Raw genomic sequence first — 17,027 nt, forward strand, 5'->3', positions numbered from 1 at the left:
TGGCTCTATCCTCTTTGCACCCTGCCTTCACATATTTATATTTCATCGATAAGATTCCCCCCTGCCCCGTGAGCCTTCTCTTCTCCAGACTGAACACTGCCAGCTCTTTCAGATCCTCCTCATACGAGAAGCTCCAGTCCCTAGCAGAACTACACAATGTCATTACCAGGCCTATTTTTTTTTTCTTCCTTTTCACATCTGTTCCTCTCGCCACCACACTGAATTAAGCCAAGTCAGTCACCAAGGAATTTTCTCAAGGATATAGGACTTTTGCATGAATTGGACTGGGACAATTTGCCTTCTCCTCCTCAAGCTTTTGTGGACCTCGAGAAGAACTGCTATAAATGTACAGTATTGCTGATAGTATTTAACTGGCATCATCAAAAAACTCACCTTCACTGTCATCTAGAACTGCTCATTTTCTTTCATCAGCACATCTTACTGCTGAAGTCTTTGAAGCTCTTTTCTGTTATTAAATTCAAAGTTGGCCAAATCTTTAGTATCTGCTGTTTTCCAGGCAACTTTATGATCTAGCACAATCAGGTTGCTGATTCTCTCTTCAATGTGACTTGACTGTCTGGTTGTTTTATGGCTAGATTTCTCAATATCCCTAAAACTTGTGTTCTAACAAGAGACTTCCTCTGTGATTCCAGGTAATTTTGCTCTCTTTCCTGGAAATCCTCCAGCTGTCCACGTTCCAAAACAGCTTTGCTACTCTCACTGTCTTAAAGGATGGCAGAACCTAGCAGTTTCAGGTATTTTGCCTAGAACAATGTAATAGATATAATTGCTCATTTTTTGCAATACTACAAAAGAGTTACTATGCAGAAATCTTTAGTATTGAGTTCAAGTCAGTATTCACTGAAAAATTGCAAACAATTTTGTTTCACTGTTTGCAAGAAATTCTTCCAGTACAAAGCCTATGGTTTAAAGGGATTTCAGTTCTCAAAAGCAAGCTGTAAAAAGGCTAATTTCTTCAGAACGAGTTGGGTTGCATCCCATTCTTGCTGAGATTTGTACACACAAGTTACACGAACTAGAGATACCTTTTTTCAAACTGGTTACATCTATAGGATTCATGCATACCTGCTTCTGGAAAATAGTTAGGAAACATCTAACAGAACTCAAGAGAAAGCAGCCCAAACCACATAAGAAATTATAGACTTCGTTTCTCATTGATGCAAACAGGTTGATGTGAATAGCTGTAACAGTGGGCATTAACAAAAAGTCTGATTTATTATTGCCCGATGAAGACAGATCAATTAATTCTGAGTATATTCAGGACTTCTAAAAAGGTACGTTACAGATAAGCAGGTAAATTACAGAAATGTTTGGAGACAGAGAAAATTTGTATCAGTAAGAACACTACCTGAAAATCCCAACAGTAGGGGCGGGTGGATGTGTGGTGGGGGGATGGGTTTTGGTAGGTAGGGGCGGGCAGTTCGCCAATGAACTGAGCTTATTCTAAATAATGTATTAATTTTTTTCATACATTCCCTCTTTTAGAAGACAATACCTTTGGGCGATTTTTGCTGTTGCAAATTCTTAACATTATGACACAGTAGTTATCCTAAACCAAATAGGACCACTTCTGAATTTTGCAATTTTGAAAAACAGAATCCTTTTTGTATGTTATCATGTATACAACTCAGCACAAGTCAGATAACCTGTTAAATCTGAGCAATGTATTTCAGTGTCAGTATTAGTAAAGATGTGTAGAGAGATCTAGCACCTGTTATTTTACAACATGATGGACAGCTGGTACATCACATAGAGTTAGTTTGATCTCAAAAAGTAAAAGATTACTTTATTGGTAACCAAAATTAGTGGAACATGTTCTGTCCAGATGATTATATGGATTCCAAAGTAGGATGATCTTAAAAAGATGAAGGGGTGCTTTAAACTGGACCCATACCCCTTGGTGCCTGCTGCAGTTAGATGTTACATACTTCTAATCTTGAAACATCAGCTTTAAAATTACAGAGATTTACATAGGATGTGTATATATATTTATGCTTACAGCTAAGACTATTGAGTCCAACATCAAATAGCTTCAGGCACTGAGTGAAATTTATACAATCTTTGCAACTGATTAGGCTCAAGCTCCATCAGCATTTTGGGAAGCAATCCTCTAAAGCCTCTATTTCTGTTCAACATGTCATATGTAATTACAGCACATTATATGAGCATTATATTATTTTCTTAAAAGTGTTCATTCTAATTGCAGTTGAACTGTTATTTTGACTTTATTTTCTAAGGGTGTGTTTGTTAATTTAATTTACAAGAACAGCTTCCATCCCATTACTCTCAAATGCTTAAAAGAGAAATGAGATTAGTTCAAGTCAAAAAAGAATTCTAGAATTTCACAGCTGTTTTCTGCTAAGTCAGGGCAAGGTTCCTTACCTGAGAGAAGTGTTACTCGTTCCCTTCCCACACCGTGCAATCACATGTTTATGTCTCTGAAGTTAGCATCTATCATCTTCTGTTTGGTGACTGTGAAATAGATTGCATCTTTCATCTGGAGTTCATCTCACTGCAAGTAATTGTAATTCCCAAAAGCTATTGATCTATCAACCTTCTCAAAGAAGGCATGCTTGTTTCTCTCTGTCTCTCTCTTAAATTTAAATTAGCTGGCTAAGACATTAATGACACTGACCACATTTCACAATAACATTATCTTTTATTAGAGATCTTATTTTACATATCCCCATAAGATATAAAACCTTCCAAGAGAAAGTATCAAAAAACCTTCAGTTGAAATCAGTTTGTTTCAGACAATATGAGGAAGTAAACCAAAGACATTTAAGATAAAGGAATGTAACAACAAATTCAGCACAACTCTGGTATGGAAAATAATCACAAGTTTTTAAAACTATTTCTTACCCAGCATTGCCTTTGAAACCATAGCAGAAGGTAAGAACGATTGGTTCTCTTAACCAGTAGTTACAAACCCAGCGGATACAAAAAAAGAAAATAATATGATTAAATTATAGATGGCCAATGCACAGAACTTAATTGAAATATCCATGTAAGAACTCATTAAAGAGCTCTTGGGGAAAAAAGCAAAAGCAAAAAAATCCAAATCCATTGACAGCCACATTCTGAACCAATTAAAGTAGAATTTATTATTAGAATTTGAGTGGAGTTTTGAAGTAAAGGATCCCAAATTGAAGGCTCTTCTGTTACACAAAAAATGTAAATTAAAGGAACAAAGATTAAATCTGCTGGTTAAAGAAGATTCAGGCATCATGACTGTACAGCTGATGATAAAAGAAAAGATCAAATGCTGTATGAAACATCTTTTGGAAGCAATTCCAACAGGCAAGATACTTTAAAACTTTATTGCATCAAAATTTTACTTTTCTGCCTAACAAAACTGAAATAAGATTTTGAACACTCTTATACAGTCACATAAAAGTCTCTGAAGCATTTTAACGCTGAAGATGCAACAAAATAATGTTGTAAGAAATTTCTGCTGGCAAGTCTACCAAGATTTGAGTTCCAGCAAAAAGTAGTATTTTCAAATACTACAGCTAAGGAAAATTACAGTACATGTTTATTGCATGAAAACATCCATTTACTGGATCCAACTGATTCTTCCCTTTGTGGTTAGTGGTTCTTACATTCTTGATGTAACTTGCACGAGATCCTACTAAGTATTCCATTAATTACAAAACACACAGTAGATTGAATTAAGTAGCAAAATCTACACAATCTCAACAGAGATCCAACCTGTGACAACGCATGAAATCAAAGTTCCACTTTCATTTTGTTTTAAGATAGCCTGTAGCTACATGATACATAATTTGATACACTGTGGAACAACAACAATGAAATTAAATACGGTAGGCAATATTAGAGTTAGAAAATAGCACATTTTTTTACCAGTTATGATGCCTTTTCATGCATTAGTATTAGAGATAAGCAATGATGTATGGAAAAGTAAAATATAAGCAAGAGATAGAAGAAAGTTATGAAGATAAATGAAGACTAGGAAATGGGACCATATTCAAGTGCATGTTTATATATATTAACTGTAAACAGCAGCTCTACTCAGGGAAGTATTTTTCACACTTGAATGGCTTCAGCACTAAATATGAATTACTTAATATGTGAAAACAAAGCAAAAAGTAAGACTCCATTCTTCAGTCTGTAAAGACTGTAATATGAACACTGGCAATATAAGTGAGGTTGCAAGTTTGAAAAATGTTTAAAATATAGGCACATGATTCTGAATTAACAGGTCACCACAGTCTGTGACATGCAAGCACATGTTTTGATGGGTTTGCAGACTACGTCTTGCTTACTATCAACTCTCTGCATCAAGTTGCAATTTCCTTGAAAGCAGGTGAATTTAGATTGTACAGTAATTCTTTTTTTGTCTGTGTTTCATGTTATGACATCATTTTAATACATTCAAATAGTCAAAATGTTCAGAATAAGATAGCACAAACTTGGTGCAGGAGGAAACAGATCAGAGTGTGGCCAGCATTGTCAAATAGGAGATACACAGCTTAAGTATTATATAAACTACCTTTCCCCCAAAAACATTAACATAGACACCAAAATTGTAACAAGACTTATCAAAAAAATAAGGCACATTAATCTTGATATGGTAATCTTGAAATAGAAAACTCATTTCAGAGAACATCGGTATCTAAATGAGTTTTATAAAAAATCTTGTGTTCATGATGATTATGGACACTTCTCATCAGACATGATAATGGAATAATTGCACATATCCCAGTGTGTCAAGTAACAAAATGGGCGTTTTATTAAACATTTCCATTGCAAAATTATTTTGTAGGTTCATGTTTTCCTATGTACATAACTCAGGTGAATGGTAGAAGTATTAAAATCTACCATCACTTATCACAAGTACTGCAGGCTTTCATTTTACCACAATTAATAATCCCCTTTGTGTTGAATAAATTGAAATTAATTGTGGAATAAATTGAGATTATTGTCATTTATATAAATGATTGTAAATATTTGGACATTAGCTACTTACACAAGAACATTTCATTCCATTTTATTTCCAAGCTGCATCAGGACTTTCTATACTGAATAATTTGTAAATAAATTCATCAAGGATCAGCAAAGAAGGCTGTTTAAAATCCAATCCCCTCTTTATGAAAATTAAAACACCAGAAACGTCATTAGTTAGCATTTAACCTGAGATTTAAGCTGTTGAGAGGTTAACATCCTTAGAAATTTCTTAACTTGTTGCATTAACTTATATTGATGTTGCTACTTTATGGAAAGAAAAAAACCCCAACCAAAACCAAAAAAAAGTTGCTTGCAACATGGCTTTTCACTGTGTTGTCAAAAAATTATAGAATGCATGTTTTTCTCACAGTATCCAGAAGCTGGAATAATAATAATGTGCTTCTTATTGCACGTGAAACTTAAGAGGACATATAATTGCAGATTCCTCTTCTATCTGAGTATTAAAGCCAGATTTCATCTTAGCCGAATCCGGAACGTATTAATCTCCATAGAACTCATATTTATTTCACTTGTATTTCTGGCATCTGGAGGTGAATGCATCAAAGATAAAGATGCAGGTGTAAGACTTTCCACTCTGAATTTGTTGAAGAGTTTATGCACCTTTATCTAGGGGAAAAAAAAAATAAATTAGAAAATACAGTATATACCTTTTAACATTGACTTCAACCTGATCTCTAACAATGATCCAAACGATACATCTCCTTATAGGTCATTGGCGCCGCCATTCTTACATCAAAGATCACAAATATTTCTAAGTACCACATCTCAGATGCTATATACTAAATTAGATCTTTTTGGGCTGTGTTCACTTGCCATGTTTCAAAGCAAATAAATTAAATAGACATACTAAAAACCTGATCAGAAATATTTGGACTAAAACTCTTCCTGTTTCTAAACAAAACCATACTTACTCTTCTGCTTAAGAAAAATCCCATCCCAAAACTATTTCAAAATTTGATGACAAAATTTCTACAGATTCATAACAATCTACTCCATCTGTACTCCTCAGAATGAAGTGATATAATTTGTATTTGAACATTTTATGTATCACATTAATTCTATAGCAATTGCAGAATGCTCAGGTATTTGCAACGGTGCAGGTCATGTAAGTGATCATGGGGAGACAAAGGACATACTCTAATAAGCAACAGTTTTCAAATAACAGTCACATAATTTGTGAATATGTTAATAATATTCAATACATTTCAGAGTATGTAATTTGACTCTTTACTTAGTAAAGTTCTAAAACGCTATTAAAAAATTGAGAAATAGTGATCCATGTTATATGAAAACAACATTTACAGGAAGTTAATGAGATTAAAACTGACCTAGAAGTTTACTTGTTGATGCTTACACGGTCATTCCCACACACCAGCAGATCCATATCTTTATCAAATGGAAAGCAGCTTTCAAGGTAAACTTAACTATTATCCTGAAAGTGTAACTCTTGATAAATAACTACCTAGACTTCACCTATAATTTGACTTAAATATGAGTTTCTGTGATACTTGTCAGGTAAGCTACCCATAAAATGTCAGTATACCTTTCCCTGAGTAGTGGAACAGAGCAGACCCATGTCTCTGTTTGAAAATCTACAGTCAAATCCCTTTCTGTGAAGAATCAGAGCAGCTTCATCAGATGGCTCATTATCTACCTAAAAATAAACAAAATAAAAGATTACTCAGAAAGTAGCGAAGCTAGAAAGATATTTTAGGATCTCATAAAATTACCATTACCATTGCCAGTGAATAGAGCCACTTATGCCTTAAAAAATGTTCAGCCTATATTGAACAGTCATGTTTCTTTCAATGTTTGTAACGCCAAACAAAGAACTAAAGAGCAGAGAGTTCAAATATAAAATACTACAGAATGTAAATGTAAGTTGTTAAGCAAGGAGTTCAAGGCTCAATAGATGCACCTGTGCACACTCAAAGTGTAGCTATCATAGTTGTATTAATTGGCTTCCCAGAAAAATTACAGGGCAAAAGCAAGATAAAACTAGAAATCATATGCTAATTAAAATAGCTAGTTTTAAATAGTCATTGTTACTCTGTTCTTTCAAGCTTCTACTTTGCAGAGCTGCCCTCTACAATCTAACTCAGCTTAAGGTGTACACAAAACCATACACTAGAACACAAATATCAAATAAGGTTTTTTTACATTTATAGATAAAACTTACAGTGCTTTTGAGCCTCGACAGGCATCAAAGAGTAACCCACAAACTCAGCTTCATAGTTTGGACCAAATCATGGAAATCACTTAGGATGAACGTCACAAGGATAGCATACAAATGCAAATCAGGAACTTCTTTTGATATATACTTCAGAAAACAAAGTCTTAGCTTAGAACTGGCTGGGAAACTTCGATTTACACACAAAATATTTTTTTGTTTGTTTTACGGCAAGCTGTAGAAAACCACTCTTGTACACCAAGAGTAACACAGCAAGCAAGCTACCTTCATACCACAGGAGTGGTACGTGACAAGATACCCTTCATGCTGCAAGCTGCTGTTACCACTACACTCACATTAGTCACTTATTTTCTGTGATGCATTACTTTATGTATTTATTGTCTGCTGTTTTACATTCTTCAGCTCTTCACTTCATTACATATATTATAAAGGCATAAAAAAGCCCGTTCTATAAACAATCATGCCAGCTTCTTGGCCTATTTTTCTCTAATTTATTTCTGTTTGCTTGTTTTTGTACTGGTGCTTTCTCCCAAAATTCTCAGCCATGAGCAGGTTCATTTCTGGCCCAAAGAGTGGTGGTGAATGCAGTTATACCCAATTGGCAGCCAGTCACAAGTGGTGTTCCCCAGGGCTCAGTACTGGGGCCAGGCCTGTTTAGCATCTTTACTGATGATCTGGACAAGGGCATCAAGTGCACCCTCAGTGAGTGTGCAGATGACACCAAGTTGGGTGGGAGTGCTGACCTGCCTGAGGGCAGGAGGCTCTGCAGAGGGACCTGGGCAGGCTGGAGCGATGGGCCCAGGCCAGTTGTATGAGGTTCAGCAGGGCTCAGCGCCGGGTCCTGCCCGTGGGTCACACCAGCCCCACGCAGCGCTACAGGCTGGGGCAGAGCGGCTGGAAAGGGCCTGGTGGGAAAGGGCCTGGGGGTGCTGGGTGACGGCCGGCTGGGCAGGAGCCAGCAGTGTGCCCAGGGGGCCCAGGCGGCCAGCAGCACCCTGGCCTGTGTCCCCAGCAGTGTGGCCAGCAGGACCAGGGCAGTGACCGTCCCCCTGCACTGGGCACTGGTGAGGCCGCCCCTCGAACCCTGTGTTCAGGTTTGGGCTCCTCACTGCAAGGGGGACATTGAGGGGCTGGAGCGTGTCCAGAGACGGGCAGTGGGGCTGGGGAAGGGGCTGGGGCACAGGTCTGATGAGGAGTGGCTGAGGGGACTGGGGGTGTTTAGCCTGGAGAAAAGGAGGCTGAGGGGAGACCTTACCACTCTCTACAACTCCCTGACAGGAGGCTGTAGTGAGGTAGGGGTTGGTCTCTTCTCCCAGATAACAAGCAATAGGATAAAAGGCCTCAAGTTACACAAGGGGAAGTTTAGATTCGATATTACGAAAAAATTTCATTGCTGAAAGGATGGTCAAGCATTGGAACAGGCTGCCTAGACAGGTGGTGGAATCATCATCCCTGGAGGTATTTAAAAAATATGTAGATGTGGTCCATAGAGGCATGGTTTAGTGGTGAACTTGGCAGTCCTAGGTTAATGGTTGGACTTAATGATCTTAAAGGTCTTTTCCAACCTAAATGATTGTATGATTCTATGATTCACTAATTATCTATTGCCTTGGAGAAACCTATGCCAACAAACATTAAGCTCTTTATGATGTTAAAGCTTTAAGCTGTTGAAGGTGTAACAAACAAGAGAGACCTCAATCTAACAGGCTTCAGACCCAAACCAATTTTCTCCCAATAAAGATGATCTTGGAACAGCTTGAACCAGCTTCTTTGAAACCCAGCATGACACAGCTTCATAGTGCAACAAATTCATAGTATTAAATACTTGCTGAGAAAATAAAAAATGGTGAACTGATAATATTAGTGTTTCTTAAGTAAATTTCTAGTTTAAAGTAATAAAAATTTACCAATGGTATTTGCAATTGAAATTAGATACTTTGTAGTAAAATACTGACAGGCAAACACTGCATAGTTTACAAATCATGAATAAAACAGTTTGAGAAGAGTTTAATGAACATTTGCTTATAACCACCTAATATCAGGTTTTTCAAACGAATGGTGTCAACGGTCAGCATATTCAAGTATGCAGTACTTAATATCATTGATGGCTTTTTATCCTGTTTATTGGAACAGTAGCACCTCTTTCTACATTAAGTAAGGTAATAATGATTATGTGATAAAATTACTTTCTGTCTCCAACTATGAAATACCTGACTTGGTTTTCACTTTCACTGATTGATGTGACAGTGTTGCACTTAAAAGCAGACATTTTTATGCACACAAAATAATACTCTGCCTAAACACCAGATTAGTGAAATACTAAAATTCATACTGCAAAAGCCTGACTTCCTATGGGGTAAACTGATGTTAAAAATTACAAGCCAGTAATGGGTATCAACACTTTCTCTATTACACTGGAATTACCTTGTTATAATCTGCATAATGCATCTATGCATTTCAAATGATGACATAAATATTTAGTTTCTTAAGTTTTTAAAATTAAATATTATCTTTGTTAAGAATCAAAAGATTTAACAAAGCAAGGTAATAAGCAATTAATGACATCTTCAGGAAAAGAGCTTTGATAAGTATAAACATCTCCGATACAGCAGTCAAACTTTTAGAATTCCCAGGGCTTTAACATGCATATAGCATCCATGTGTAATAAATTAAGCTATTCTAACCTATTATCAAAGCAGGTGTAAGAATGAGTAAAGTTGCCACAGTCTCCAAATCTACTTTAACTTACCTATTCTTACATCATCTCTAAGTAAACTAGATTAAGTGTATGCAAGCCTAAGGAATGCCTGAGCAAGGAAGAGCCCAATTTACATCAAATACACCTTCTGTAAGTGACCATGATAACTGCATGAAAACCTGTGACAGATTTCTCTATTTTCAACAAACAACAACATCCTTAATCCTGTAACACTTCACAGCATTGTTGTATGACAAAAATTCCCTTACTACTAACAAATCTCTGACTGCCTTTCTTGGAAGGGCTACAAAGTCTAATTTGATTTTTATCTCAGAGAGATAAAATGAGGTTCTTGCATGAGGCTTTGAGATGGAAAAAAATTTTTGCTAGGCATTCACATAGTTGTATCCCAGGGCAACATTGCTAAAATTTAAATGAGAAAGAAAAACCATTTAAACACTTTTTAATCCGATTACTATAATCTAACAAACATGCATTGAAAAGTTCAAGCAACATGACAGAAATATGTATTTACATTTAGTACAAAGGGACAAATATACTCAGTTTTAAAATCTTGAGGTCCAGTCTATTTACAGTAGATAAAATCTGTGTCAATGTAAAAACTGGACCTTTATTAAAAATGTCTTTAGTTTCATATTCCTAAGGCAGTGGACTCTTCCATGACAAGATCACATATCTTACAACACTAGCAATATTCTTCCCACCAAGAGGAGCAGAGTTTAAAGTGAAACTAGGAATTCCCTTAAGTTTTTTCTCATTTATACTTTAATCCATCTTCATGCATTCTGATTTCTACTTTAAATCTTAATAATACTTTATTTTAAATTGGTACCCTTTTATGTGAAATTGTAATGATATAATTTCTTGAAAATCAACTTCAACAGCTAAAGCAATGGAGTAGTAGTCTACGTTTCTGCGAAAATTTGCATTGTGTCAGCCCGAAATATGACACTTGTCATTCACATTCATGGAAGACAGAGAAAGGAAGCAGAAACCGAGGGGAGATTTTTAAAAGGCCATTTTGGCATGCAAGCAATTATTTGCAAGGCATAGCACTGCTTCTGCTGTAGGGAAGAAATGTTCTGTATCTATAACAATGGTGCTCCTATCCTACGACTATTGATAACTTTCACTTTGAAGCATAAAGTAATGCTGCAAGCTCAAGAGCTGTCAATCAAGTAATTATTGAAATACACAGTTGGGGATGGGGAAGAGATCATAGCCTCAAACAATCTTATATCAACTGAGCCAGCAGGACTGGTATAGCCCAAATAAAATCATATAATTCACCTATGAGTAGTAATGTTGAACTCAAAAAAGCAGACACAGAGCCAGCCTTTCATTTCACAGGTGTCATGGGCATATTATACAAAGGGACATTTAGGCCTTGAAAAGGGAGAGGGGACATGTTCATGAAGGTCTGCCACTAAACCTGACATGCTGAAGCAAACAAGTGCTGCTGAGCTGCCTGAGGCAAATGAAAAGATTTTACAGTGATGTGTGGAACATACAATGCTCATGAAGACTTACTTAATTCAGTACAAAGCTTACTCCTAACTCTTCAAAGGCACAAGACCCACAAAAATCAAGAGTTATTACATTTTGAAATTCAAAGTAAGAAACAGTCATGGCTGAAGGAATATATGTGCCATTGAACTACTAACAGAAAATAAAAGTAAACTAATTCTTCTAAGTTTTAAAATAATGATGAAGACTAAAAATGAATAACTATGATAAACTGAATATAATCTGAGGATATAATCTGAGGTTATCATAGATGTGCAGTTCTACTTCAGCCACCACAGAGACTAAGGGAGAAGAGACAACTGTAGTTTTTAAGTATGTAAGCATGGCAGAATTAAAAAGGGATTTAATCTATGGTAACAGCACTGATGAGTGATACTGCAATGGAGCATAAAGTAAATATACCCGCATTTTAAAAGGTGTTGAAAACCTGAAAAGAATTTGCACAAGAGCTGGTGGAAGAAGGATGCACAAACAGTTCTACTTCTATAGTTTATTAAAAAGAAATTTGAAATATGATGGTTACAGTTGTGTAAGTTATTGAGTACAGAACAGATTTTTTGTTTGAGGTGGGGTTTTTTGGTTGTTTTGTGGGTTTTTTTGTTTGTTTTTTTTTTTTTGTAAACCTACCAGAGAACAATTTCCCAGGAACCAAGAATTGTAAATTGATGTTAGAATAATTACAATAGGTCTTGTATTTGAGCCTTAAAATATTTTAACAATTTATTCCTATGGATGTTAAGATGTGGTAGTTTTTCTTTAAATCTTCCAAATAGAATCAGATGGATTTAAAACTATAGACTTTATTAAAAACACAAGTTACTGTACTCAGAACAAAGCCTAATGACCTTAAATTTCATTCTTAATAAAAAAGAGGCCAAAGTATATGAACCTTTCTGCTCTTAAACTTTGGGAAAACGTTGAAATATGCCCCCTCCAGAGACAGAATATGCACTATGCATATTAGTATTTTGTGAAAAAGCAATTCCCATACTTCACATTTTTCAGACACAAATTTCTAGCGCTTACAGAATTAACAAGAACTAGTCATCACACCGCAATTTATGGTATCATATTAAAAAACCCCCGCAAATTACTTTCTTAGAATAAAATACTTGTTTAGACTATAATAATAAGCTATATCATAATTTATATCATATATATAATAATTCATATATATAAGCTATATCATAAAAGCAGTGGTTTGGCCTTACCTTTGATTGGATTGTCCTCAGGTTGACTATATGCATGTCACAAGGCATGGATGACGTGAGTGGAGAAAAAGTATTTAGCATTTCTGGGACACCTGAATCTGCATATGTTGTCATTGGAATTACAGGATGATTTAAGAAAGAAGAAGTCATATGGCTAAGAAGCGAAGGGAAACTGACTGATGCCTTCTCTTCGTTCTGCAAAATGCAAAAAACATTTGTAAAATCAAGTTAATACACCATGATGTCTAAATTTTGAAACCCACTTTATATATGATTCCATTAATTTAATAGAAAATTTTAATTTACAGAATGTCCATTTAATTACTTTTGGAAACCTCTGATCATCCACTAATTCTCTTCTATTACTAGGTATACTACCTATTTTTATGAATCATTAGTACATCTTCCAAAATTATCATTAGATGACACCTCATTTTACAACATCCCTCAGTTTTCTGTGTTGGCCCTTGACATGTAAACAATGCAGTTTAGAGAAACTAGCTACTACTTTAGCAAGTTACTCCTACATTCAGTACCTACTTGAATACTGACAGCCAGCTAGTCTTTTGCAGTCTTCCTTTTCTGCATAATTTTTCTGTCCTGTATTTTTTTTCTATTTTCTTCAGATTCATTTAACTTAGATTCTACAACCCTCTTTCTCTTAATATCTAGTTTCTTAAAACTGTTAGCTGGAAGAATCTGCAACAAGCATCTTTGGCTTGGTCCGCAATGCAAACAATTTCTTTCAGCAGTTTTATTTCAACATCATGCCAGCAAGAACTGAATGGACTCTCTCCCAAGATTCTGCAAATTTTGTACCTTTCCAGGTTTTCATTTGCAGCTTTTACATGGCTGCAGAAGCTGCATTACAAACCCAAGATGACCAAGTCCTACATATTTACAACAGCTAGTTAAAGCTCTATAGAAGCCAGAAAAGAAAATAAAGGAACTTTATCAAAAGGCAATTTCTGTTTTATAACATCAGCTTGTTTATAGTTAAATAAGTGACTTTCAGTGAAAACTTTGCAGAAAGTTTACTGAAAACATAGTATCTTAAGCACCAATATCTTAAATTTGCATTTTACAATAGGCTTAAAATATGGAACTAAAAAATAAATGGGAGACACTTAAAGCAAAGGGGAGGATTATTTATCAGCTTATAATGGACAACCACAACAGTAATTCCTGTTTTGGGGTGTGTATCGCATGTATGCATAGTTATTTATACCTATGCAGTAGTATTAAATACATCTGACAGTGTAGCAATTGAAAATATGCCAGAGTTGAATTGATGCAAGATGATAATTTCTGGTTTATTCTTGGTGCTTTTCTTAGTAATGACTGTTTGCCTCTTTGGTAGCTACTAAGCACTGAGGCTAGTTTTTTCTATAGATTATTATGACTCCCAATTTACTTTCCAAAAATGGTAGTTGTTGATAGTTGTAGAGGATTGCTCCTCCATGCGCCCCACTACGCTTCTTTAGATTGAATTCCATCTGCCACTTCACTGCATGCTTAATCTGTCTTAAGTCCTCCAGTTCCTAAGTTTGCCTTCATTTATTTTTAATTATTATTATTGTTATCTTGAATAGTTCAGCATCACCGGCAAACTTCCTTGTCAGGATTTTCTTCTTTTCCAGTTAAAGTATGAGCAAGCTTTCTCTTACAATTAAAGCTAAAAGTCTTCAGTTCAAGTGACTGTACGCACACTCTGCCCACAAGGAAAATGTGCATATACATGTTCTTTCAAAGAAGAATTCACTGTTTCACCTTAAAAAGGAACACCATTAACTCCATTGCCACAGATGTGCTAAAGTCAGTCAAAATGTTTTATTATCAATTCTCTTCTTATTCAGTCATTTTTCTTTTTAAAGTTCACTGCTTGCATCTGAGAACTTAAAAAAGGTGTCCTAGAATATCTTACAAACTACACATGAATCTCTCAAATAATTTATTCATCCTATTATATATTTAAAAGGTATCAAAAAACCCTTGCAACTGCTTCATAGTTCTAGGCATGTTACCTGAGAAGTAACAGAAGACAGAACTACAGTCCAGCAACAACAGTTACTTGAGATCAGTTTTTCACATGCACTTTTAAATAACAGGCATTCACACTCAAAGCATCTGAGATTAGCAATTTTGACTAGCGCATTCACGTTCATCCATTTTCTTCTCTACTTTCAACCACTGCCTAACATGCACCATAAACATGTGCAGAAAGAAGTGCACGCCTCATAGCCAACACAGTTCCCCTCAACTCCAAATTACTCAGATTTAAGGAACTCCAAGGAGCTGGAAAGAGGAAGAAAGGTGAGCCTTCAGAAACAACTATTTTTTTAAAAAAACTTTCCTCTACATGGTAATTCTCACCGTAGGACATCCCAACTCATTACTTGGAGAAGGGATGCAGTTTGCTACGAGATGAGTGACTGAAAATTAACATTTGGAAGAACAGTTACTCTATATGCACAATCACTGTGTGGGTGGTTTTCAGCAGTACCCTGCTGCTGGTAAGTCAGAAGATGCAGTCCCACAGTCTCCATCTAATTAAAGTACTACTCTCTCAAAAGTGGCATTATATCCTCAACTTCAGTGACAGTGTTTAGGACTCAGTGTGAATGGAGCTCCACTGGCAGCCTCACAAACACGATGTACTGGCAAGATTCTGATGAATGCCACTGATAAAGCTGAGCGCCGGCTTAATAAGCTTCAATCAGAGCAAATACTGACTTTTTAAACTACCTTACAGAACATTCGTATACAGTTATCCAATTGGAAACTATGTTGAAATACCACCCTAGTGACTGTGCAATAGATGTAAACAAATCCTCATATAGGATCTTTCCTTGTCACCAAAAGTAAGGTGCATAATTCTAAACTAATTTTGAGGAAAAACAAACCGATCAGCCGCACTCCAGTAGGACCTTAGGTTACCATTTGCAACAAGCTGCAAGAATGGCCTCATCTATAAAAAGTGCTCTTAAATCAGAAATTAGCTATTTTATCAATAGAAGATGGAAAAGATGAAGAAAAGACTCAAGGGGTTTTCTTTTAAGAGTTTAAATTGAGGAACCAAGCTCCCTAATTAGAGGCAAAAAATAGTCATTAGACTCTTCAGAAATCATTCAGTAATTGAATGGACGAAAGAAATGGAAAATACTGTACAGAAGAAAGTACAGCTGAAGCAGTTGATAATTGGACTTCAACTGAGCTAACAGAAACTAGCTTTTCAACACAGGCAAGTAGTCTAAAATCTCCCATGTGAAACTAAGAAAACTGTGGCAGACAGAATATCAAACCATAAATCTTCACTATTTACTCTTCTTCTAGACTGTTATCTGCTATGAAAAACTCTAATTGGGAAAGAACTCTAATTGTAACTCCAGAACCCCACTAGCACACAACTATCTGATCTAACATGTTGAAACATGGATGCTGACTTCAGATGTCAGTACACTGCAACAGAATCTGGAAACAGAATTCTAGCCCTGCTAAATGAAGGGATGCAGATCAAAACAGTCTGATACCAAACCATCTGGATTATTCCTGGAAAGAAAAATTCTGTCACTTTCACATAATCACAGAACGGTTGGGGCTGGAAGGGACCTCTGGAGACCATCTAGCCCAAGCCCCTGCTAAAACAGGTTCACCCAGAGCAGGATGCAAAGGACCATGTCCAGGCAGATTTACAATGTCTCCAGAGATGGAGATTCCACAACCTCTCTGGGCAGCCTGTTCCAGGGCTCTGGCACCCTCAAGATAAAGTTTTTCCTCACATTCAGAAGGAACTTCTTGTGTTGCAGTTTGTGCCCGTTGCCCCTTGTCCTGTCGCTGGGCACCACTGAAAAGAGCCTGGCCCCGTCCCCCTGACGCCCACCCTTAAGGTGTTTGTGTGCATTGGTAAGATCCCCTCTCAGGCTGCTCTGCTCCAGGCCAAACAGCCCCAGCTCCCTCAGCCTCTCCTCATCAGGGAGATGCTCCAGTCCCCTCATCACCTTCGTAGCCCTCCGCTGGGCCCTCTCCAGTAGTTCCCTGTCTCTCCTGAACTGGGGAGCCCAGCACTGGGCACAGCACTCCAGATGTGCCCCACCAGGGCAGAGCAGAGGGGGAGGATCACCTCCCTCAGCCTGCTGGCCATGCTTCTCCTGATGCCCCCCAGGATCCCACCGGCCTTCGTGGCCACCAGGGCACACTGCTGGCCCACGGGCACCTTGCTGCCTACCAGCACTCCCAGGTCCTTCTCCGCAGAGCTGCCTTCCAGCAGGTCACCCCAGCCTGTGCTGGTGCCTGGGGCTGTCCCTCCCCAGGGGCAGGACCCTGCACTTGCCTTTGTTGGGCTCCATGAGGTCCCTCTGCCCCAGCTCTC

The 17,027-nt window shown here is 37.0% G+C and overlaps 1 protein-coding gene across 2 annotated transcripts in view; it reads right to left on the reverse strand.

Moving 5' to 3' along the window:
* Positions 1-2,660: 2,660 nt before the first annotated feature.
* Positions 2,661-17,027, reverse strand: part of MAN2A1 (mannosidase alpha class 2A member 1) — a 128,010-nt gene continuing 113,643 nt past the window's right edge. For both annotated transcript variants that reach the window (XM_056323960.1, XM_056323961.1), the window contains exons 20-22: positions 12,659-12,853; positions 6,554-6,664; positions 2,661-5,616 (exon numbers count right to left, since the gene is read on the reverse strand). In XM_056323960.1, coding sequence (XP_056179935.1) covers positions 5,464-5,616; positions 6,554-6,664; positions 12,659-12,853 — 459 coding nt within the window. In that variant the 3' untranslated portion in view covers positions 2,661-5,463. The remainder of the gene's footprint in view (positions 5,617-6,553; positions 6,665-12,658; positions 12,854-17,027) is intronic.

This window comes from Falco biarmicus, chromosome Z (assembly GCF_023638135.1).
Source record: "Falco biarmicus isolate bFalBia1 chromosome Z, bFalBia1.pri, whole genome shotgun sequence".
NCBI classification, from domain to species: domain Eukaryota; kingdom Metazoa; phylum Chordata; class Aves; order Falconiformes; family Falconidae; genus Falco; species Falco biarmicus.